The sequence below is a fragment of the Bufo gargarizans genome, chromosome 6 (assembly GCF_014858855.1).
Source record: "Bufo gargarizans isolate SCDJY-AF-19 chromosome 6, ASM1485885v1, whole genome shotgun sequence".
Taxonomy (NCBI): Eukaryota; Metazoa; Chordata; class Amphibia; order Anura; family Bufonidae; genus Bufo; species Bufo gargarizans.
In genome coordinates this window covers 92,811,098-92,836,009 of record NC_058085.1, presented here as the reverse complement: position 1 = coordinate 92,836,009, position 24,912 = coordinate 92,811,098, and the positions used below count along the sequence as shown (strand labels likewise).

Here is a 24,912-nt window from a genome sequence, read left to right as displayed (position 1 = left end):
GCCAGTATCATAGTGCCAACTCCCCCCCACAAAAGTGCCAGTATCAAGTGCCTCTCTCCTTCCCATCACCCATGCGCCAATATCATAGTGCCAAAACCCCCCATGTGCCAGTATCAAGTGCCAAACCCCCCATGTGCCAGTATCATAGTGCCTCTCTCCTCCCCCCCATGTCCCAGTATCATAGTGCCATCTTCCCCCTCCCCCCAAAAGTACCAGTATCAAGTGCCTCTCTCCTCCCCCCATGTGCCAGTATCAAGTGCCTCTCTCCTTCCCCCCCATGTGCCAGTATCAGGTGCCAACACCCCTCCCCCCATGTGCCAGTATCAGGTGCCTCTCTCCTTCCCCCCATGTGCCAGTATCATAGTGCCGACTCCCCCCCAAAAGTGTCAGTATCAAGTGCCTCTCTCCTTCCCACCCCCCATGTGCCAGTATCATAGTGCCAAACCCCCCATGTGCCAGTATCAAGTGCCAAACCCCCCATGTGCCAGTATCAAGTGCCAAACCCCCCCATGTGCCAGTATCATAGTTCCTCTCTCCTCCCCCCATGTCCCAGTATCATAGTGCCATCTTCCCCCTCCCCTAAAAGTGCCAGTATCAAGTGCCTCTCTCCTCCCCCCAAGTGCCAGTATCAAGTGCCTCTCTCCTTCCCCCCCATGTGCCAGTATCAGGTGCCAACACCCCTCCCCCCATGTGCCAGTATCAGGTGCCTCTCTCCTTCCCCCCATGTGCCAGTATCATAGTGCCAACCCCCCATGTGCCAGTATCAGGTGCCAACCCCCCTCCCCCCATATGCCAGTATCAAGTGCCTCCCGCTCCCCCCATAGCAGCAAAAGTATTAAAAAAAATAAAAAAAAACACTTATACTTACCTCCATGTCAGCGATGCGATGCAGCATCTTCCTGTGTCATGCGCTGTATGTCCATATATGGAGTCAGTGCTTGTGTATTCTAATTTAGCCTGTATTTCAGAAAAGTTTCTGCTGGGATTCAAACCCACGACCTTCTGTATCAGAGGCAAGGCACTTACCCACAGTCATAAGAGGTGCATTGCTAGTGACTGAAAAAATATGAGACTTCTACTGTTATAGCTGGCTAAGTGTACATCTATACACATGACAGCTGCCCTAACACACCCAGCACTGCTATATCTCTATATGACAGCTGTCCCAGCACACTCAGCACTGCTATATCTCTATATATAATGTACACTTAGCCAGCTATAACAGTAGAAGTCTCATATTTTTTCAGTCAGTGGTAATGCAGCTTTTATGGCTGTGTGGGTAAGTGCTTTGCCTTTGATACAGAAGGTCGTGGGTTTGAATCCCAGACACATCCTCTCCTGAGGATGGCAATACAGATGACTATTCCTGGGATTCGTAAATGTGAGAAGTGTGCAAGTTGCCGGCACTACTGGTGTCACCCGGTGCGACCTGCAACACCACTGCTTTAAGTCACGCCACAGATTTTCAATTATATTCAGGTCTGGGGACTGAGATGGCCATTCCAGAATGTTGTACTTGTTCCTCTGCATAAATGCCCTAGTGGATTTTGAGCAGTGTTTAGGGTCGTTGTCTTGTTGAAAGATCCAGCCCCGACGCAGCTTCAGCTTTGTCACTGATTCCTGGATATTGGTCTCCAGAATCTGCTGATACTGAGTGCAATCCATGCGTCCCTCAACTTTGACAATATTCCCAGTCCCTGCACTGGCCACACAGCCCCACAGCATGATGGAACCACCACCATATTTTACTGTAGGTAGCAGGTGTTTTTCTTGGAATGCTGTGTTCTTTTTCCTCCGTGCATAACGCCCCTTGTTATGGCCAAATAACTCAATTTTAGTTTCATCAGTCCACAGCACCTTATTCCAAAATGAAGCTGGCTTGTCCAAATGTATTTTAGCCCACCTCAAGCAGCACTTTTTGTGCTGTGGGCGGAGAAAAGGCTTCCTCTGCATCACTCTCGCATACAGCATCTCCTTGTGTAAAGTGAGCCGAATGGTTGAACGATGCACAGTGACTCCATCTGCAGCAAGATGATGTTGTAGGTCTTTGGTGGCTGGTCTGTGGGTTGAATTTTTCTTGGTCTGCCACTTCGAGCCTTAACTTGAACTGAGCCTGTGGTCTTCCATTTCCTCAATATGTTCTTAACTGTGGAAACAGACAGCTGAAATCTCTGAGACAGCTTTCTGTATCCTTCCCCTAAACCATAATGGTGAACAATCTTTGTCTTCAGGTCATTTGAGAGATTGAGTTTTGAGACCCCCATGTTGCTACTCTTCAGAGAAAATTAAAAGAGGAGGGAAACTTACAATTGACCCCCTTAAATATTCTTTCTTATAATTGGATTCACCTGTGTATGTAGGTCAGGGGTCACTGAGCTTACCAAGCCAATTTGAGTTCCAATAATTAGTTCTAAAGGTTTAGGAATCAATAAAATGACAACAGTGCCCAAATTTATGCACCTGCCTAATTTTGTTTACACAATTATAGCACACTTTCTGTAAATCCAATAAACTTCATTTCACTTCTCAAATATCACTGTGTGTGTCTCCTATATGATATATTTAACTGACATTTTTTATCGTAACAACCAACGATTTATACAGGAAAATCATGACGATTAACAAGGTTGCCCAAATTTTCGCATCCCACTGTAGATAAAGATTTAGTCAATATGGAAACACAATTGAAACAATTGATGAGTAGCACTGGATGGGAATCCCTCAAGAGTGAAATGGATGAAGCACATAATGTGTGGGAAAAGCAAATTAAAGAGAGTAAAACCAGCAAGTTTGTGAGGGATCTCCAGGATTATGAACAGAACTGTATTTATAGATGGAAACAACCCAGACGGGAACAACGGAATAGAAGTGTATCGGTGTTATCCTATGTCTCCACTGATGCTGAGGGATCGAATCACGAAGGTACATCTAAACCTTATATGATAAGATATGGAGGCAAACGAAAGGAGGAGCCTACATACTGTTTTGCCAATAATAATAAAAAACATCGGACAGGTGAATCGACTCAATCCAAGCCACAGGTAATCAATTTGTCAGATGTGGTTTTGACTGAGGCACAGATTGATGTTTTGCAATTGGGTTTGAGCTTTGTCCCGGTAAGTAAGTTTGACCTCTGCTCAGCAGTAAAGGACCTGAATCTCTTTGCACGGAATTTGATTTTCAAAAAAAAAATTTCACAAAGAGGGTGAGAATATAACTGCATTTACTGATTTTGAACAAGACGCAATTCAAAACCAATGGGATTTATTGAAAGAACAGGATCAAATTCCGGTGAGTAGACTACCTAAGTCACTTTTACAAAGATCTAAGAATTTTCCTCCCATGTCACTTTATTCCAATATAGATATATTTGTGAAATTAGTGACGGAGGACTTAAAAAGTATCCCGGTTAGGTCTCAGTATGACAACTTAAACATCCAGCAAAAAATTGCGGTTAAGCAATTGAGTAAAATGGAACATCTTATCATTAAACCCTCTGACAAAGGGGGCAATGTTGTCATATGGCCAGTGGATCTATATGAGAAAGAGGCATATTGCCAACTGCAGGACTCAGAGTGTTATAAAAAACTGACATTCAACCTATTAATCTCTTTCCAGATAGCATTGGGTAAGATATTAAAGACGGCCTATGAGAATGGTATAATCAATCAAAAAGAACTAAAATGCCTACATGTCAACCATCCAACAATAGCCACCTTTTACATGTTACCTAAAGTGCATAAGAATGACAAAGCTCCCCCTGGCCGACCAATCGTGTCAGGTATGAATAATATATGTGAAACCATCTGCAAATTGGTGGATCACGTCCTACGACCTTTAGTTGAAAATCTTCCCTCCTATCTGAAGGACACCGGTGACATTTTACGAAAAGTGAACGGCCTACAACTTGAGGATGACATGTTGATAGTGACCTGTGACGTGGAGTCTTTATACACGTCAATTTGGCATAAGGACGGCATTGCAGGACTCCAAATGTGATACGGTACGATTTATTACATCATATAATTCTGGCTACAAGGAAGTATCATCTATTCTTAACAAATATTGGAATGTCTAACTTATGGATCACACTGTGAAGAAATATTTACCTATATATCCATTAATAACCTACCGACGGGAGAAAACTCTTTGTGAAGTACTGGTTCATAGTCACCACCAGGATGCCAATCCCAGCAGATTATTCGGTTCAAAAGGCCCCAAATGGGGATGCTGCCCTTGTGGCAATTGTGTAGCATGCCCTAACATTTTGTCTACTACAGATTTAGGGATGCCTCAGGCCACAATGAATATCAAATTACACATGCCATTACATGCAATACGGTTGGTGTAATTTATGTGGCCAGTTGTCCTTGTCAACTCATGTACGTAGGCCTAACATCACGGGAGCTAAAGCGACATACCAGAGAGCATGTCTTGGGTATACAGGCAGCGAGGGATGAAGATGATATTGCCAGTCTTAAGACTATTCCTCGACATTTCAAGACACATCATTCCTGTGATGGTTCACTCTTAAAGGTAAGGGGGATTGATAGGATTTTTGTGAGCAATAGGGGAGGCAACTAGAAGCGTCTATTAGCTCAACGGGAGGTTGAGTGGATTTTTGAGCTGAATACTGTGGTTCCACATGGTCTTAATGAGAGTATGAGTTTTTCCCCCTTCTTGTAAAAAATTTTAGAATGTATTAGTATAAGGTATATATTTGTCGTGTGCTTCATTATTTAGACTTGCAGGTCTTTTTTTTTACCATTAGGGGTTTACTGATGGTTTGGGTAGAGTATACCCAATTTTATTTACACAGGATTTCTTTTAGTTTTGGTCTTTTCTAATATGCTGTAGTAATTTTATTTCTTTTTCTTTTTTTTTTTAGAATTTTGAATCGCCCGGTATGTTATGTACAATGCTGATCCACAATGAAATACAACCTACACATCAGTGTGTTTATCAATAACCTATGCTGCTATATGCACTTGCACTTTTATTAATCACATTGAATATCCTATATGAACTTTACCAGTTTTTTTGATGAAGTTCATGACTATATAGAACATTAATATGTTTATTGAATTATGCTGCTATATGCATTTGCACTTTTGATCAATTATGCTGTACACTGTATTTTGTTTGACTATATTCATTTCTCACATGTTGCGTTTTTTAACATGTGTATGTTCATTTATTGTTGCACAATATGAGTATATCTATACATTTGTAGCCTTGGTTATATTATATCACAATACTGTATTATGCATAGTTGAGTACGATTATAGATTTTGTTTAGTATGCACCTTGATCTCTATTGTACCCTTCAGGATGGATTGTGAAGGGTTACATCTCTTCTTTTGATCGCTAAAGGCGTCACTTCTGGTCACTGCAGCTCTGTTGCGTTCCATAGTTCACCCACTTCACTTTCCTTTTCTCTCATTTAATTCAGTGTAGGGTCTATTTTTGGTATGAAGTCACTGATATCTGGTGTATAACATGTACATGGGCGGTTTTACTTGAACAGGAAGTGACGACAGGTTGGAACGCACGCCATTCACATCCTCATGTGTGGCCACACATCATCAGGTACACCCCAAGTGTTTTTAATCTGGTTTATTAGCATCTATATAAAAAGCCTTGTTGGTCACTATGTCTCCATATTCCCATAGGAAGCTAACGCCAAACGTGCATCTGGGTTTTTGGGAGTCTGCCTGGTTAGTATATTTCATTACTTGCTTTCATCCTCCTGTTTCCATATTGTGGTGTTACACTTAGCTGTTGACATTTGATATACACAATTTTTTGTGACGTCGTCGTATATACAGTAGTTTAATCATCTGTCCAAGCACTCAGTTTGAGGATAGCAGTTTCTATTTATTAATATAAAAAGTATGGTGGCTCTCTGTCGCGTTTAACTGTGAATGGGTGCTACTAAGCCTAAATGACTCACCCAGTCAAATGGAGTAATAATGTATGTAGAGAGGCTGAGCACTCTCCTAACGGACCACACAAAGACTATTCAAAAAATTATTTATTACACCAATATATAGATCTAAAAGGTAAATAATATTACAATATAACAAAAATTACACTAAAAATGCACATTAAAAAATATTCAAATTAAGAGTATAGACGGTTGGATGTACAGTGGCATGCAAAAGAATATGCAACTTGGATAGAAAGAATGTCCTGGAAAAAATCGATAACAATTCGATATTTAAATATTCGACAATGTGAAGATAAGTTGAAATCGAATAAATCTTCAGATAAATGTCCGAACTGAGATTCGATATTTACTTTCAATTGTCTTATCGATTATATTAAATTCAGTCAGTATTCTCTGTATGGCAAAGCGATAGAAATACACACTCTTGCAAATGCCGTCTGCCTATAGCACACGGTGGCGTCCCACGTGGCTAATGGAGGCAGATTCGGCAGTACCTGTTAGTAGTGGTTGTTCAGCAGGAGCAGTGTAAGCGATATAGCCCTCCGTGAAGAGATTCTTCGATACAGAAGTTTAGATAATGACTCTATCAGTTCAAGGGTCAGAATGTTCGCTGTATGCCAAAAAAAAATCATCAGGGTAAAAGTAGTCGATTTAAGTCATTAGAATCAGGACATCCATCAGCTGATGTGCGGGTCTTTTGAAACCAGACGCATTTCGGGGTCTTTTCCTAGCCCCTTCCTCAGTGGTAGCAATTTTTTCTGGCATACAGCGAACATTCTGACCCTTGAACTGATAGAGTCATTATCTAAACTTCTGTATCGAAGAATCTCTTCACGGAGGGCCATACCGCTTACACTGCTCCTGCTGAACAACCACTACTAACAGTTACTGCCGAATCTGCCTCCATTAGCCACGTGGGACGCCACCGTGTGCTATAGGCAGACGGCATTTGCAAGAGTGTGTATTTCTATCGCTTTGCCATACAGAGAATACTGACTGAATTTAATATAATCGATAAGACAATCGAAAGTAAATATCGAATCTCAGTTCGGACATTTATCTGAAGATTTATTCGATTTCAACTTATCTTCACATTGTCGAATATTTAAATATCGAATTGTTATACATTTTTTCCAGGACATTCTTTCTATCCAAGTTGCATATTCTTTTGCATGCCACTGTACATCCAACCGTCTATACTCTTAATTTAAATATTTTTTAATGTGCATTTTTAGTGTAATTTTTGTTATATTGTAATATTATTTACATTTTAGATCTATATATTGGTGTAATAAATAATAATTTTTTGAATAGTCTTTGTGTGGTCCGTTAGGAGAGTGCTCAGCCTCTCTACATACAGTTTCTATTTATTGTTTCTTAGGTATTAGGTCCTATTTTTGTCCTGTGTATTTTACCCGCCATTGTTCATGTCTGTGTATGTATTAATAAAGGATTTATATATTTTCATACTATTTTTGTTGTGCACATTTTATTGGTGAGGTCTATATCAATATATTCGGATTGCAAGTAATTTTACTATCTATACATATATATATATATTTAATATTGTTTTTATTCTCTAATTTCTCTCATATTTACTATGCATTGACTTTTTCTTATCTCAATTACATCTGAGTACCTTTTCCAACCTTTTCTTCTATTGCATCTATTTTATTATCATCTTTTATTTTGTACACTGCTCCATTTTATATTTTTTTAGACTTGATAAAGGGGTCCGTAGAACCCCAAAAAGCGTTGTCTTCCAATAAACTGTATGAAATTCTACATCTGGTTGTGAACTTGCGCCTTGTGTCCACACGCTCACTTTTATGGTCCAGTGGAGCTTCAGTACAATTGTTCACCCAGTCGGCGGTCGGGCCCACGCCTAACGAGATTTCGGACAGAATCGGCAGCACCAACCAGTCACCAGTAACCTCTCCGGTTGCCCTTCAGTGTGGTTGCGCCCAATATTGGTGCAACCTGAACAGGTGAGCATAATTAACCCGCCTGTGTTTGGAGGACGCTGTTTTTGACATACTCACCCTATCAGCACCTTTCTCTTCCTGTGGCGATTATTTGCATGATTGATGTAAAGAATGAAAATAGACAGACATCATATAGTACATGGCAATCTCTTTCTAACAAAGCTACAACCAGTCCTTTACCTCACATGGAACCAGAGATCTCCCAATTTATTTCCCCAATTATTTTGCTAGATATATTTCAGGCAGGAAGCTCAGGGTATGTGTCATTTATCAGGGGGCATGTCCTTTCTTTTTCCCTGTAACTGCCACAACTTCTAACAGAAGATAAGGCTGGTGACTGTTGAAGATTTAAACTGAACGTGTGTGACCACCACAGTGAGGTGGACAAGAAATAAGGAAAAGAACAAACAGCAGGTGGCGCTATACAGATACATTTTATTGAATAGCTCAGTGGCTATAGTAAATTTCTAATTACATGCAATTACAAAATTATTCAGATCCAGGTGGCGGTTTGAAAAATATTGAATATTTTTCCTGGCACAGCCCCTTTAAACCATTCCCAGTTCTAGAGGCTGCTATAGGGGCCTGGTACTTTTGCTCTCTTTTTCTCGAATCTAACCAGTGGAGTAAAATTTTGTATTTCTCTTTCTCTCTTTTCAAAATGTGACTCTACAATGTACAGCTGCAGGGGATAGTCCTCTAGCAGACCTGCAATCTGCCTCACCAGTATGCTTGGGTATCTGAAGCCTATATCCCAGACAAATGCACCGTGGAGCCCAAAGCCCTAATTGTGCATCACAAACTATCTATCAATCTGCTCAGCTCCTCCTGCTCTATAACATGCCTTCTACAAATTGTGCTGTATTTTCAATGTGACAGATTTGCTTTGAGACAGATCCTATTTAAAAACTAAATATGAAGAGATGTACCACTTAAATGTTTTGCAGAAATATTGATTTGGTTAAAGACAATCTTCATTTTATTAATAAAAGATATAAACTCTGCAATAAAAAGCATAAAAACACAATGTGCTGAACTTTATACAGCAGTGGAGTCAACTGTGCATGTACAAAACAAGCCTAACAATTGTCCATACATTCTTTTACTCTTCTGTATTTTCTAGTCAAAAGAAGAAAAACAGAAGTGCAGAAAGTCCTTCTAAAATCCTGAATGTATATTATCGGTAGTCAAGTTTCATAGTCTCCTATAAAAGATACACAATTACCATACCTAAAAAGGCGAAAAACACCTCACTCTCCTAGTAACACAATGTACAAAAACAACACACAGATATGGAAACTAAAAAAACTTCCAAAATGCTACACGTTTACTGGATTAACCAAATATGAGGTCATCATGGATAACATTTGCCTTTTATTCTTTTCAGAACATCTAGTTATTTCTTCTAATGTAATGTTGATCTTCATTCCATGGTTGCATTACAGATTTCCAAATATTTGTAAAGATTTCTCAAAAAAAGGGTTTGCAGATTATGGCAGTACAGATATCGATGTATGGGAGAGGTTAATCCATTAAACACTTGAACTATGTCATTCACTTAACAGATTTTTAAGATTGATATCAAGCAAAGACAAACCAAGCTATCTCCTTAACATCAGGCATCAACGTGGAAGGGTTGTCCCGTTCATAAGTCTTCAGATCTTTAGTGGAAACGACAGATGCAAAACTGAGCAATCCTTATGGATCGCAGCTTGTAGACGTAGCGAGACTTCTTACATTTTGAGGATTTGTATAAGACTGGGACTTCTCTGTAGAATGGTTCACTGACCATTGAACTTTCTTTGGAGGTAACACAGCCTTTGCACAGACAGTAGGCTTCAACAATCTCTCGCGGGTATCTGTTCATATCTTCATTAATTCTAAAAATAACAAAGGAAATGTTAGGTTAGTGGTTATTCATATAGGAGCAATCTTAGAGTGGAGTGCCTTAACTGCCCTAGACCAACATGACGTTTACCAAGTACACTAAGTAGCGGTTTTAGGCCACTGAATAGCATTATTGGGTGTGAAATATACACTAACCTAAAGAATTATTAGGAACACCTGTTCGATTTCTCATTAATGCAATTATCTAGTCAACCAATCACATGGCAGTTGCTTCAATGCATGTAGGGTTGTGGTCCTGGACAAGACAATCTCCTGAACTCTAAACTGAATGTCAGAATGGGAAAGAAAGCATTGTTTCTGACCATGTCCATCCCTTCATGACTACCATGTACCCATCCTCTGATGGCTACTTCCAGCAGGATAATGCACCATGTGACAAATCTCAAATAATTTCAAATTGGTTTCTTGAACATGACAATGAGTTCACTGTACTAAAATGGCCCCCACAGTCACCAGATCTCAACCCAATAGAGCATCTTTTGGATGTGGTGGAACAGGAGGTTCGTGCCCTGGATGTGCATCCCTCAAATCTCCATCAACTGCAAGATTCTATCCTATCAATATGGGCCAACATTTCTAAAGAATGCTATCAGCACCTTGTTGAATCAATGTCACGTAGAATTAAGGCAGTTCTGAAGGCAAAAGGGGGGTCCAACACCGTATCAGTATGGTGTTCCTAATAATTCTTTAGGTGAGTGTATGTCAGTGCAATGTGGACACTGTATACATGGTGGTATTGTTTGGATACTGCATGGAAGTCATATTTAGGCTTTGCATAGTAGTATTCATTGGCCACTGAATGATAGTATTGGTTGTGCAATGCATTATTTGATATACTATGGCAGTATTCAAGTATAAACCCTGAGAAGAGAGAGAGAGAACCTACTTTACCACTTTTTTCTGCAAAATTGGCCCTGAGACTAAGGCTACTTTCACACTTGCGGCAGAGTTATCCAGAGAGCAGTTCCGTCACCGGAACTGCCTGCTGGATCCGGAAAAATGTATGCCAACTGTTGGCATTTGTAAGACTGAACAGGATCCTGATTGGTCTTAAAAATGCCTGATCAGTCAGAAAAATGTATTGAAACACCAGATCCGTCTTTCCGGTGTCATCCAGCAAAACGGATCCGGCATTTATTTTTTTCACCTTTTGTTTTGGTCTAATACATTCTGTGGGGATCCGCTCTGGTAGGCAGTGGTAGCGAGTGCAGTATAGAGGCAACACAGAATGGTCTTGGTGTAAAACACGATGCTTTGTTTATTCACACGGTGCATACAAGTGAAAGACGGTGCAGTTCATAGGGAGGGTGGTCACACACAACAGCAAAATAATAGTTCAAACACAGCAAGTCCCTGCTGCAGGCTACTTGAGGCCTGTTTCAGTCACATAAAGCAAAGTCTATTTAAAGCCAGGAGTAATGTCACCTTTTTCGTGAAGTAAGTCCATGGGTCCTGCTTCTAGCCACAGGACACGGATCCCTCCTGGTTTCAGCTGCAGGATCCTGCACAGTCCTCCACAGGCCTCAGCACACAGCCCAGCTCACCTCCACTTCTCACTCTCACAGCCAGAGAACACAGAAGCTTCACATTGCACACCACACCCTTGTTGCTGGTCAGGTTTTAACCCTTCCCTGCAAAACCTGGCCTGGACCGTGGGGAGACAGGCACCCGCCCGCATATCTGCCTGCTCCCAATAAGAGCCGGCCCGGATCCGCTGTGTTAACAGCATAACCGCTGCAATATGCACTTTTCTGGCTCTTACTCCACCGGTGCCAGGACCCCCGGTGGCACGTACCTGCCGTCTATTACCACCCCAGGTACTCTCCTACAATTCCTATGGGAAAAAAATGCCGGATCCGGCATTCAGGCAAGTCTCCAGTTGTTTTAGCCGGAGATAAAACCGTAGCATGCTACGGTTTTATCTTTTGCCTGATCAGTCAAAATGACTGAACGCAAGACATCCTGATGCATCCTGAACGGATTGCTCTCCATTTAGAATGCATAGGGATAAACCTGATCAGTTCTTTTCCGGCATTGAGCCCTTTTGACGGAACTCAGTGCCGGAAAAGAAAAATGCTAGTGGGAAAAGTACCCTGAGGCTGCATTTACAAGCTTATCCATGGACTCATCGAATAATTCTAACTAAAACCATAAAATAGTATAAAATGCAGTTAGATGGTGGACATACAGTTTTATAGAAATACATGGGCATAATTATCCAACTCTTAATTCCTGGCATAGTCTCTTTATAATATTGCCATGATAAACCATACTATAAGGTACCATAGAAACATATTGCCAACGATAAAAATTAGGTCCCTTTCAGGAACCGATTGACATCATCCAGGGGCGGATTGGGAACTCAAAGTGGCCCTGGAAAAAAAAAAGTAAAAGTGTCCCCATGTTGTGGGCGGAGTCAAACTGGTAAAAGGTGTGGCTAAGCCAAGTAGGTGGGTTTTTTGTGGGGCAATCTGTAGTTTTTATTGATACCATTTTAAAATGTATATGTCTTTTTGATCACATTTTTTCAGCTTTTTTGGGAGATGAACTGACAAAAAACTGTCCACCATTCCGATTTTTTTTCCATTACGGCATTCACCGTAACGAATAAATACGCTTATATTTTAATAGTACAGGCATTTTGTGTGCAACAATAAAAATTATCTTTATTTTTATTGTTTACTTTTTTTTATATGGGGAAGGGCACTGATTTGAATTTTTTTTTTTTTTTATACTTTAAAAACTTTTCAATTATCTTAAGCCTTTAACATGTGATCGTCTGATTTCACCCTATAGGACATTTATTGCAGTTCACAGACAATGCCGCTGGGTATCTGCCCCAGCAGAACCAAATACCAAAGTGCAGCAAAATATACTGCACCAGCAGAACCAAATACCACAGTGCAGCAAAATATACTGCACCAGCAGAACCAGATATCACAGTGCAGCAGGAGAATTAGGGTGGCTACATATGTAATGTACTAGTAATGGAATGTACTCGTCTACACTATGCATACTAGTGCATTACATTACTATGTATATACTAGTACATTACATATATAAGGTATGTCATACAACATGTTATGAATATATAATGTACTAGTAATGTAATGTATTAGTATAAACTGTGTATACTAGTGTATTACATTCCTATGTATATACACAGTGTATACTAGTACATTACATATGTATATGTAATCTATTATTAATGTAATGTACTAGAATATACTGTGTATAATAATGCATTATATTACTAGTACATTAGATATGCATCACACTAAATATTTTACTTAGGTAACACATGCAACTACCAGTCTACCACACCAGGCACCAGGGCAGCTGAAGGTCCACACAGGAGGTTGAGGCAGTCGGGAGCTGTGAGCAGCACATCGCAGGCCTGGGGCATTGTCTGAAGAATCTAGGCAGGCTAATGAGGTGAGGGCCCACTCGGCAGCTTGTTCTCAGCAGGAGAGTTGATGGACATAGAAGGGAGGTGGAGCATCAACCTAGCTCCGCACAAGCAGTGGAGTAAGCTATAGTCATGGTCTGTGTGCTAGGTGACGTCCCTGGACACCATTGGCTACGTCCTGAGGTCATGCGATGTTCCTGACGCTGGGAGTGTCAGGTCCTTCCAGGTCTGTACAGTATTAATAAATGAATACTGTAATAGACCTATCTACCAGGGCCACGGTCCTTGTACATCAGGCCTGATGTCAAGTTCTGATGTATGCGGACAGCTGCCTGGAAGATAGTACTACTTTACGTATTGAAATCATAAAGACAGTGGTGAGAGCAATGGAGTATCAGGTGGCCCACTGGGTATCGGCCCATCGGGAACTTTCCTGGTGGGGTCTATGGCCAATCCGCCCCTGACCTCATCACACTCCTACTAATGCCATTTTAACAACTTGATTGCATTGACAATTTCCTACTTTGCTAACATTACAGCACATGTGGAGATCACGTCACTTATATGTGGACAAGGACAACCAAGAATTTTCCACCTGTCTCCAGGTGCCCCATAGCAGTTGCAGCCCCTTGGTTTCTCTATGGTACACTGGAACTTACTTTGCACTTTCCACTTTCTCAAAATATATCCACCACCTACACAAAGCTGATTCTATTCAGGATACCCACCTATATCTCTCACCCTTAAAGCGGTTGGCTATTTTCTGGCTACTCGTGACCAGTGTGTAGGTAAGATGAGCATGTGGCATTTTCTAATATAGCCTTTGTTGCTATTCTGTCCTATTTTCCATATTTCATAAGCCATGTCCCCTTGATAGGCAAATCCTCTGTGCTGTCCACATAGAGGTCCTGTCCATAAGATTGGCGCTGATGTCACACAGCCTCCCCAATTCAAATCCACTGCACCTGCACTAAACTTCCAACAGTGCTAGTGCAGATGGCAGGTGCAGTATATTTGAATAGAGTAGATATTACATGGAGGTTATTTATCTGGTCACATGATCCTTAACCAGTAGACATTTTATGGACAGGACCTCTGTTTGGACAGCAGAAAAGACTTGGCAAACAAGGGGGCACACCTCTTGACATACAGAAAATGGCACAGTATTTCAACAAAGGGTGTATTAGTAAGTGCCATATTGTCATCTTACAAACACATTGCTCAATAGTAACCAGAAAGTGGCCAACCTCTTTAAATATTTTAGCATTACATTACAGGAAGTGTAAGTTTTGCACATACAAGATCACATCTTATAGGGTCACTAACTTCAAAAAAATGTTGATATGTCATAGAGAAATACCAAAAGTTGAGATCCCCACCAATCCCTAGAACGAGATGAGAGAAGCACATACATATCACTCTGGCTGCTGAATATGAATTGAAATGGGCCAATAAACTTATATGGAGCCCTTCTTGTGTGGCCTCATTCTAGGGATCCTGGGGGTCTTAGCGTTCAGACCCCTATCGATCTAAGCTTTTGATGTTTCTATGACATATCAAAAAAAATTTTTTTCAAGTTAGTGACTCTTTAATCCTAGCACAGCATTTTTAATGTTTATATCCCATGCTTAACCCCTTTAGTTTCTACTATACTGACTAGCTTATAGCAACCTAAATATAGACATGTAATGGGTTGGGTGAGAAAATAATTATTCCGAATGTATCTATAAGAAGACACTCCAAGTACAATAAACATAGGTCTTACCTGTAGGACCATGGGGAAATACTTCTGTCTTGCATCAGCTCTGAAGAGACGTTGACACTTGTGGGGCATCTTTTCATCTTTACATCAGGGACGTAGTCTGTCTTGCTTATAAGGAGAGATTCTGGTGACAGTCGTTGATATTTCTGCTTTAAATGTTCCTCAGAAGGATCTTTGCATCTTATGCGATGCCCTTGACACAGCGTACATGACAAGATCAGAATGACAGGGAACAGCAGCTTCTTCATCTGCAAAAAAACAGGCAAGTGCTCAAGATCTTGACAACTGTAAAGAGATACATTGTACAATTCTTCATTATTATTATTATTTTAAGTGCCATTCATTCCATAGGTCTGTACATATGAAAAGGGGTGTACATACATAATACAGACAATTGCACTAAGCATGAACAAGACGGGGGAGAAGGACACAGTAGGAGAGGGTAAAGTTGGTCATAGAGGCAGCAGGGTCACTGGTTGTAGGCTTGTCTGAAGTGGTGGGTTTTTAGGTTTCTTTTGAAGGATTCCACTGTAGGTGAGAGTCTGATATGTTGGGGTAGCAAGTTCCAGAGTGTGGGCTATGCTTGGTATGGAAGCTCAGCCCCATTCATTTAAATGGGAAATAAGCTGCGTTTAGGGCGCCATGTGACCGATGAACATGACGACACATGGCCTAGGAAGAGGCCTACGCGGTCACAGATCAGCAGGGGTCCCGGTAGTCGGACCACCACCAAACTGATATTTATGACCTATTCTGAGGATAGGCAATCAATATGTAAATCCCCCCAAAAAACTTTAAAAGGACACTATAAAGAAAAAATAAATAAATACGTTTCCTGTTGTTTACTACTGAGTTCTGGAGTATGCAAATCAGCTTATCAAAAGGGGAGGTCCACCATTATTTAGATTCCTGATGTATCTGCTTCATGCCGATACATACTGTATGTGCATTAAGATATATACAGTATGTATATATAATATATATATATACGGTATATATATATATTATATTTTATATTATATGTTTTTTATATTTGATATATATATTGTTTTATTATATACTGTATATTTATATATATATATATGTATATGTATATATATATATATATATTTGATTTATCTCGATAGTTCTGAGACTGATCTCATGCACAAGGCCTTTTTATGGCTCTGTCATCTGTGTACACAGTATATGGCACTGCTATTTATGCACTGTACTGTATATTGTTTTTGCAGTTGTGGTGATATTGCCACTGTATAGCAGTATATGGAAGTATTATCTATGCAACATACTGTATAGCACTTATAATTTAGGCACTGTATGGTATAGGTATTTGTAAAGTCTGTGACAATTTTGATAGTACCAGGCAGGTCATTATCCACAGTAAAGTTGGCACTGCATGTAGCCAATGGTCACTTATATAAGACTGTTCAATTCCTCCCTTTCGACCTTCAAGCTGTGTGCCACTGGTAGAGATCTAGAGATCTATCCACATTTGCTCATTGACTCTGACAGCACTATAATTATACATACTGTTCAGCTTTATTTAATGAGAAGTGGTAATACCCAAATCATCCTAATTTATACTAGAAAGAGAATGGCCTCGTAAAAACCAAACTGTTTGCCATAAACGCACTTATGGGGGTTTTCAACATCACAAGTATTTACAATCCAATTTGTTAAGCCATCCAGAGTAAAAAAAAAAAAAGACATTTATTACAGGATGACACACGACGCTGTAGAGAAGTCTAATAGACCTTCAGTACAATACGCCATAAAACGGTGCAAAGTTCCTCCTGGAACGAATACAAGCTTACGTCGATAGTTAAAGGGCCGCGGTTGGCTTGTTGACATGCATGAGACTGATTTACTGAATTTATGTTACTTTTTGTTTCCATTTCCTTCTTTTCATATCATAATACTGTTTATGGAAATGTAGATTCGTATATATAGACTTAATAATCTTGAATATCACATGACCCAAGGCAGAAGATAAAATCTAGTCATACATGTTAGATAGTTGTGGGCTGACAGCTATCTCTCCCGTCCCCCATATATATGCATGCCAGGCTCAGTGAACAGATATTTCTTTTAACCCCCTATACGCATGTCCATTTGGCTCAGCCAAGCATGCATGTGTTCTGGATACAGGGAGGGGAGTAAGCTACTTCCAGACACCTCTAGAGATGGCATATTTCTCTAAGTACATAAACGAGTGGGCATGTTGAAATCCATCTGCCTGAGACTTCTTTCCACCAATGGCAGATATTGCAAGCTTAAAGGGGTGATCCTATCTCAAGCATGAATGGGTGAGGTTGGAATACCTATTTTATGCAGCGGCCAGGATGGATGGAGTTATGGAAACAGCCGAATTGGCTGTGCTACACTGTTTTGTAACTCACCTTCACTTCTATGCACAGCCCACTCAACTGCTTGCTTAAAGAGGTTCTTCACCTCTGGGGACCTTTACTGCAGACCCCCCAGCAGTGGTGGAAATCACACTTACATAGTCCCCAATGCTAGGTTCCAGCTCCTTCGCTTCCCTGGCTCTGCTGCAGTGGCCACTGACTGGCTGCAGTGATGACAAGTTACGTCAAATGACCCGCTTCAAACCACACCCCAGTAGCAGCAGTGGAGCCAGGGGAGCAAAGGGGCTGGAAGCCGGCACTGGGGTACAGGTAAGGATGATTCACACTGTGGGTCTGGCCATGCTGGAGGTCTGCAGAAAAGCTCCCAAGGGCCGAACAACCCCTTTAAATCTGCCACATAGGACTTTAAATGGTTCCATGTCACTCTTTAGGTTAGCATTCAGAATCTGTGCAAATAACAGCATGATATTTACTATAAGAAAAAACCTAAAGTCTATAGCAACTGTTTACCCTGAAACAGTCATTTCCCGCATGATTTGCTCTCAGTCGATTGCAGCTTTTTATGGTCATGTTTTTAGAGCTTATCCTAAACTTACTTATCACTTTTGTCAGTGTTAAATTTAAAGCTCACAAAAAAATTCACATTCAGTATAACCGGACCTTCCAGATTCCCCAAATTTTCTGACATTTCATCTAAAGATGAGTGAGCAAAACATTTCTGTTCAAAGTGTAGCCGTCATTTCACATGACTTATTATGTGTGCGTACAAGAAGAATAACTCTATACTTGATCATTGTATCACTTGTATCGCCAGTGTACCCCTCTGCAGACCCCATTTCTGATTGTAAGTTTTCCGTGAGCATTTAATTGAAGACTACCTCCTATACACAGCACACAGGGAAAAGGAGATCCTGCTCTGCTATCTCACTCAAGCACAACCTCAGAAGCAGCAGCATGTGCATTATACAAAAGTAATGAAAAATGTAGCTGTGAATCCAGCACTGAAGTGAGACAGAAAACTTACTACAGCATCTCTGTGTGTCTCTGTCTGTGTTTTCCTCTTGCTTTCCCTGCCACTCCTGACACACCCTAATATTTATTTAGTTAGTTTATGCACTTACAGTATATAATGCTTCTATATTTCTATGGGCTGGTGCTGTAACCTGATCTATCAGTAAGCTGACTTTCTATCTTCACTGAGGATTTTAACAGTAAATTAAGAGTGATCACTGCAGGATACAGAAGGGGGGGATGGGTGGGTAGTCTGCTAAGTGGAGAACGAGGCATTTTCTGTAGTTAGATATATAAACAAAGTTTCTTATCTTCATTTGTACTAGTTTACTAGCAATGTAAACATTACAGTGCAGATTACAGTGCACATAATAAACATACAGTGTAAATAAATCTATACATGGTGAGAAAAATGAAGTATTAAAGAGATTTTCCAGTCACTAAATGGATATTTATTGACATTTGGTGGCCAAAAGTGACATAAGGTTCTAAAAAGAATTTATCAGCTTGGATGTTCCCTCTCTTCCTCCTGAACTCCAATGAGCTGGCTATGTCTTCATGGAACAGTGATGGGGGCCAAGGAACCCCATCATGGTTGTAGGCAGAAGGTTGTAGGCAGTCTAGTGGGTTTCATTTAAAGGTACCCATACATCATCAAAAGCTGTTAACTGATCTCTCCTGACTCCCCCATACACATACCTACTTGGTTTAGCTGAGAGTGTCTGTGTTTTCAATGGGGAGATAGGACAAAGTTGCTTTCAGACACCTCTCCCTTGAGAAAAAAAAGGCTCATTAGCTGAAAATCAATGGGTCCAGTTCTTCTCTTCCATGACAACATGTGTTGGTAGAGAGTTGGCAAAGAGTTGGCAGAGAGTTGGGAGCCCCCCCTATACACAGCCAATCCTACCCAAAATTAAATAAAATGTTAGTGTTGGTGGAGGGAGCAAAGCAAAGCTGGTCCAAGTAATGGGTAATAGTATGGATGTATCTTGCACCGGCGCTACATCCTCCGTCATATATGGATGCCACCCAAACTGAAGCTCTAGGGCAGGCTCTCCAGCTGTTGTAAAACTACAATTCCCACCATGCCCTGCTGTAGGCTGATAGCTGTTGCCAGTCTGGGCATGCTGGGAGTTGTAGTTTTGCAACATCTGGCGAGCCTCAGGTTGGCCATCCCTGCTCTAGGGTCTACACTGCATACTTTTTGTCTGTGGTCCAATGTGACCCAGCATTACCCTCCACTCTCAGGTTACCACTCACAGACAGGACTATCCAGATGGCAAATTTAGCTGGGCAGCACAGTGCTAACTCTTTTTTACCCATGTATAACATGCATCGGTTCCCTGTGAAGGTAACTGGAGAAAAATCCAAGCTCAGGAGAACTATATTCGCCTATACAACACAGCTGTGGGGACAGGGTAGAGATACAAAACAAAAGGGCACTTGTATGTGGGCAAACTGTGGCACTCATCACAGTGCCCCTTCATTATGGCTTCTTAGCAGAGTTGAAAACTGGAAGTCCTGTGGGGTAATGTGAAGGACTAAGGTAAGGTCAAACGGTCCAACCATGGTCCAGCCTGCAGAAGTTCGTGCCCACCCATGCCAGCTAATGCTTGTGAGGTGGGTGAACTTTGCCTTTGACATGTGACTGTTTGGCTTTACCCCAAAAGAGAAGGGCTTCTGACTTTCAGGAGATGCAGCAGTGCCCTTCTGTCTTATCTTGTGGCCACACTGCATGGATGTCTTGTGTTTGTTTGCATTCCCAGAACATTTTTAGAGCATTTGCTGGGCTGTAAAATTCCATGCACACATTTTGTTTCCTGATTGACATCTTCCTGTATTTACGAGCCAGCATATTGAGCAAGCGCGATGCATGCTGAGATAGTCTCCAAACAACCTACATATTATGCAAAACACACAGTTACAACGTGTCGGGCGGTGTGGACTGTGGCTTTAAGGATCATTAGCAGGGCTATTGACAAAGACATGAGCTCAGGTCTGTCTACTGGCACTGGCTGCTAGACGTGCAAACGGAGGTGATAAACCTTGCCAGGCATACCGGGTAGCCAACATCTAAGCTAGTCAATACCCCCATTCACATGTATGTTTGTCTTGGCTGAACTTTCACAGGGAAGGATGAGTGGAAACCAGGCACCTCCAGAATTTTTTATCTTGGGGGAAGCAATAAGATCAGGCAGAAAAAGCCAACCTGCCCAATAGTAAATGTTGGGTGGGATGCTATCCGCCATCACAAGTAGACTTCTCATTTCTTACAAAGCCTCAATATATTCCGTAGAGATGACATTAAGCACAGAGCAGCTCTCACCTTCCCCTTCACCAGTCGAGCATGGATGACGCACCTGGATGCGTAATGGTAAATTTGAAAATATAGGAAAATCCAGCTCAAGAAATGGTGAAAAAAATTTGTAGCTTTATTGCGGCATAAAATCTTCGACAGAAACAGGAATGTTCGGTTACGCGTTTCAGACAACTAACAAATATCGAGTGGTCTGAAACCGACCATTCCTGTTTCTGTCGAAGATTTTATGCCGCAATAAAGCTACACATTTTTTCCACCATTTCTTGAGCTGGATTTTCCTATATTTTCGAATTCCATAGAGATGAGATAGACTGTTATCACTCTAACGAGTTCCTAACCTGGATCAACCACGCCACTGGATTATATAAAGCATTTCTGCATTGTCATAGAGGTCATATTGTAATTATGGCGCACACTCACCGTTCCTATGTACTCTATATCAACACTAGTCAATAAATGGATTTTATGGCCTAATAAATAGTGCTTTACCCACATTCATGTAGCGCATCTCCACAACGCATGCAAGAAATGAAAGACAGTGGGGATGATCCTTCCCCCCCCCCCCCATGATTGCTCCTATCAAGATAATGCAGACTGAGTAGGTACATGCATGTGTGCAGGTCTCCATTGCCTGGAGAAATGAGGGGCATCCGATTTTTTATGGTTGGTCACTCTATAAACAAAGCCTTTCTTAAGGAGGACCTGTCTCTTGTGTTCCATGAAAAAACTGTTCTGCGGCATCTTTTGTCATCTTTTGTTATAACTCTGTAAGGTAAAGTTCCTCTATTTTTCGTCCTAGAAATGTATCAATACATTGGCAATTGGATGTCATCTTTCCCCCTTTCTAAGTGGTGTGTCCTTACAGAGTCTGATACTGTCATCACTGGGATTTTCTAGGGACTGGTGACATTCAAGTGTCAATTTATTCACATATTTCTAGCATGAATAACAGAGGAACAGCACAATACAAGTTTAAAGGAAGAGATGCTTCAGAATTTTTATGTTGTGGGGAATACAATTGCCGTATTTACTAAAACAGCCATGTCAGGTCTGCTGCCAAAGGTCTAGACTAGAGGTCTGAATCTCCAGATCTGTGACCCCAGAAATCAGAGACGGGACATCCCTCATAAATGTATAAATGCACACCCCTGATTTCAGTAACTGACCCGGGTGGGAGGACACTATTCTGTACATATGTCCTGCTTGTATGGATAGAATCTGTATATATACGTCTCACATGCACAATAGCAATTCCCCCTTTAACAACTGCTCCTATAATGTTACTGTGCACATTGATGTAGTTCTACACCACCAAAAGATACAACCTCAGAGACATCACAATAAGATATACCAGGAGGAGGCATAGAATATGCAGAAAACTGATATATTTGGTTTTCTGTGTGGACTATAGATCTGACCCCTAACGCCAAAATAAATATATATATACAAATGACATAAAAGCACATGCACTCTAACACAGATAGATATGAGATAGATAGATATGAGATATATATATATATATAGATAGAACGATAGATATTAGAATACTACATAGATAGACAGATACAGATTTAGCCGAGCTAAAATTGACTCTGATAACACGTCACAGTGTTCTCTCGTGTCATCTTGTGACAAAAGCCATTGCAATACATTTAAAGAGTTAGTTTACCTTTTTGTGCAATTTTTTACTTAATGTGTAAACCATCAAGTTTAGCTCAGCTGCTTATGTATATATTAGAATTCTAGATGGTTGGATGGATAGATAAACATATACTAGAATACTAGATAGATAGATAGATAGATAGATAGATAGATAGATAGATAGATATTAGATTTTTAAATGGATTAAATGATAGGTATGCATATATTAGACTGATAGATAGATATTAGATATGATAGATAGAATATTGGAATATTGGAATGATAGATAGCTAGACAGATATTAGATATGATAGATAGAATATTGGAATATTGGATTGATAGATAGATAGACAGACATATATTAGATTGCTATGGTAGATATGATAGACAGATATTGAATAGAATATTAGATGGATAGACAGACAGATAGATTCTGCATTGTAAAAGACAATGTACATTTTATTTCTACAGATGTAGCAGAGCACATCTTGTCCTCGAATTCTTGGGAGCAGCCTTGTTTGTACATTGTAATCATACCCGCCGCCCTAAATAAAAACCAGAATTACCAAAGAATAATTTGACAATGTGACGCTCTGTGCCATCTATTCAGAATATATCACACATCCATCCCCGCTGCCCCTCTGTTATTGGATCTCACCTCGGCTGTAATTTCTTAGACCCAGGCTTTAAAGGGGAAGAGCCAGGAGAGGTGTTTGTGCAGCTGAATCCCTGGCAGGCTTTATAACCTCCCGTCATTGCCGCCTACAAATAATGATAGAACTTCCCCATTGCTTTTTTTTTTTTACCTCACTTTGCAGTAACCTGAAACTGAAGGTGGAACAGGTTTCTGGACGGAGGCCAGCAGTGGATTGCTTGTAAAAAACACACCCAGATTTGTCACACCTGTCATGCACTTTGCACTCCCCTCAGGTGTTACGAGAAGAAGGCCTTTTGCAAGGAAAGGAGTGTTCTTCTGGAAAGATATACTCTGGACAGCACTGTTATTTTAGTGGATGGATTATGAGGGCACTATGGCTGCATCAGTATGTAATGGGTGTCTGTTGCTGGCTGTATCACAGCAGATCCCGTCTGGCTGTATTGTGGGACACTGACAGATTTAATGTCAGAGAGTCTATAGATGCACCAAATTTATCAAAATTTCAGAGAGTCTATAGATGCACCAAATTTATCAAACTGGCTCATGCTGGACCATTAATTAGGTGCATAGTTAAACGTTTTTGTAAAAGACTCTGTTAGCACCATAGAATATAGTTTCTGTGATGGATGCCGTACATGTTATGTTAGATTCCTGACCGGAACCACAGCCAGCAAGCTCAGAAACTGCTACCTGTCATCATACGGTAGAGTCTAAGGCAACCCCTAGGTATTCACCAGACCCTGCCACAAGGCATGTCAGTCTTGGCTGCTAGGGGCCCAGGTTATGGTTGCAAAGTAAGGTGGCAGAAAACAGGTCTGAGTTTGCTGGTGCAGACCAAACCAGGTGCCAAAGGAAAGCAGATACAAACTAATCAAAGTCAAAATCAGGAGCGTACAGATGTAGCCAAATCAGCAGACAAGTGTCACGATCAGTGTGGGGGGAAAACTCCACACTGAACACAGGAGGGAAGGGGAACAGTAACTGAGCCTGGAAACTAGGTAAGAAACAGGTTACCTCCTAGACAACCCTCATCCAGGTCCTGACTACCTAGCAATATGAATAGACCTTGAAGGTAGGAATATTCATAGGCAGTATACCTAGGCCCTGATTTCCCTATAAGGCCCTGAAATAAGTATAGGACCAGAGACAACCCATTCCTTTCCAGATGGACGAATGGAAGTCTCTGTCCCAGGCCCAGATACAACAACAGGGAATATAACAAATACAAACAAACACGACACTTAACTTCTGTAGAGATGGAAGAACAGGAACACCAGAGAGGATTTCAAATACAATTGAAGCTATCAACCGCATAGTCAGAAGGGAGGGGTGAGACTATAAAGGATAGAAGTGATGACCACTGAGCAACAGCTGAGAAAAGGGAAGTGGTCCTTAACTCTATCAACACTGAATCAAGAGAAATCAAGGAGGCTGTTAGATTCCTTCATGCTCAGCCAATCTCCTTGATTTGCTGACATCAGTCACCTAAATGACTGTGACAGTCCCCCCCCCCCTCCTTTACGGGTGATCTCCGGGCACCCAGGACCGACCTTAGCAGGATGGGCTCTGTAAAAAAGGCCTGCACCAGACAATTTGCATTAACATCGGCCGCTGGAGCCCACATCCTCTCCTCTGGTCCGTAACCCCTCAAGTGGACGAGATACTGGAGGGATCTACTCAGAACTCGGGAGTCCATAATCCTGCTGATTTGAAATTCTAAATTACCATCCACTATGACAGGAGCGGGAGGCAAGGAGAACGGCTTAACAGTTTTGACACATTTCTTCAACAACGACTCATGAAATATATTATGAATTTTCAAAGCCTGAGGAAGTTCAAGACGGAAGGCTACAGGGTTAACAATTGCAGTGATCTTATATGGACCAATAAATCTTGGGCCAA

The 24,912-nt window shown here is 41.0% G+C and overlaps 1 protein-coding gene across 2 annotated transcripts; it reads right to left on the bottom strand.

The window, feature by feature from the left end:
• Positions 1-8,891: 8,891 nt before the first annotated feature.
• LOC122940996 (interleukin-17D-like) lies at positions 8,892-24,179 on the bottom strand. 2 transcript variants are annotated; one of them, XM_044297966.1, is made up of 3 exons: positions 22,919-24,179; positions 15,018-15,262; positions 8,892-9,815 (listed from the first exon to the last, which is right to left on the bottom strand). In XM_044297966.1, the coding sequence occupies exons 1-3, from the start codon at positions 22,952-22,954 to the stop codon at positions 9,599-9,601; spliced, it is 498 nt and encodes a 165-aa protein (XP_044153901.1). In that variant the 5' UTR covers positions 22,955-24,179; the 3' UTR covers positions 8,892-9,598. The 2 variants fall into 2 exon arrangements, with proteins under 2 accessions (XP_044153901.1, XP_044153902.1); XM_044297967.1 differs by having other exon boundaries at positions 23,011-24,173.
• Between the last annotated feature and the right edge of the window lie 733 nt (positions 24,180-24,912).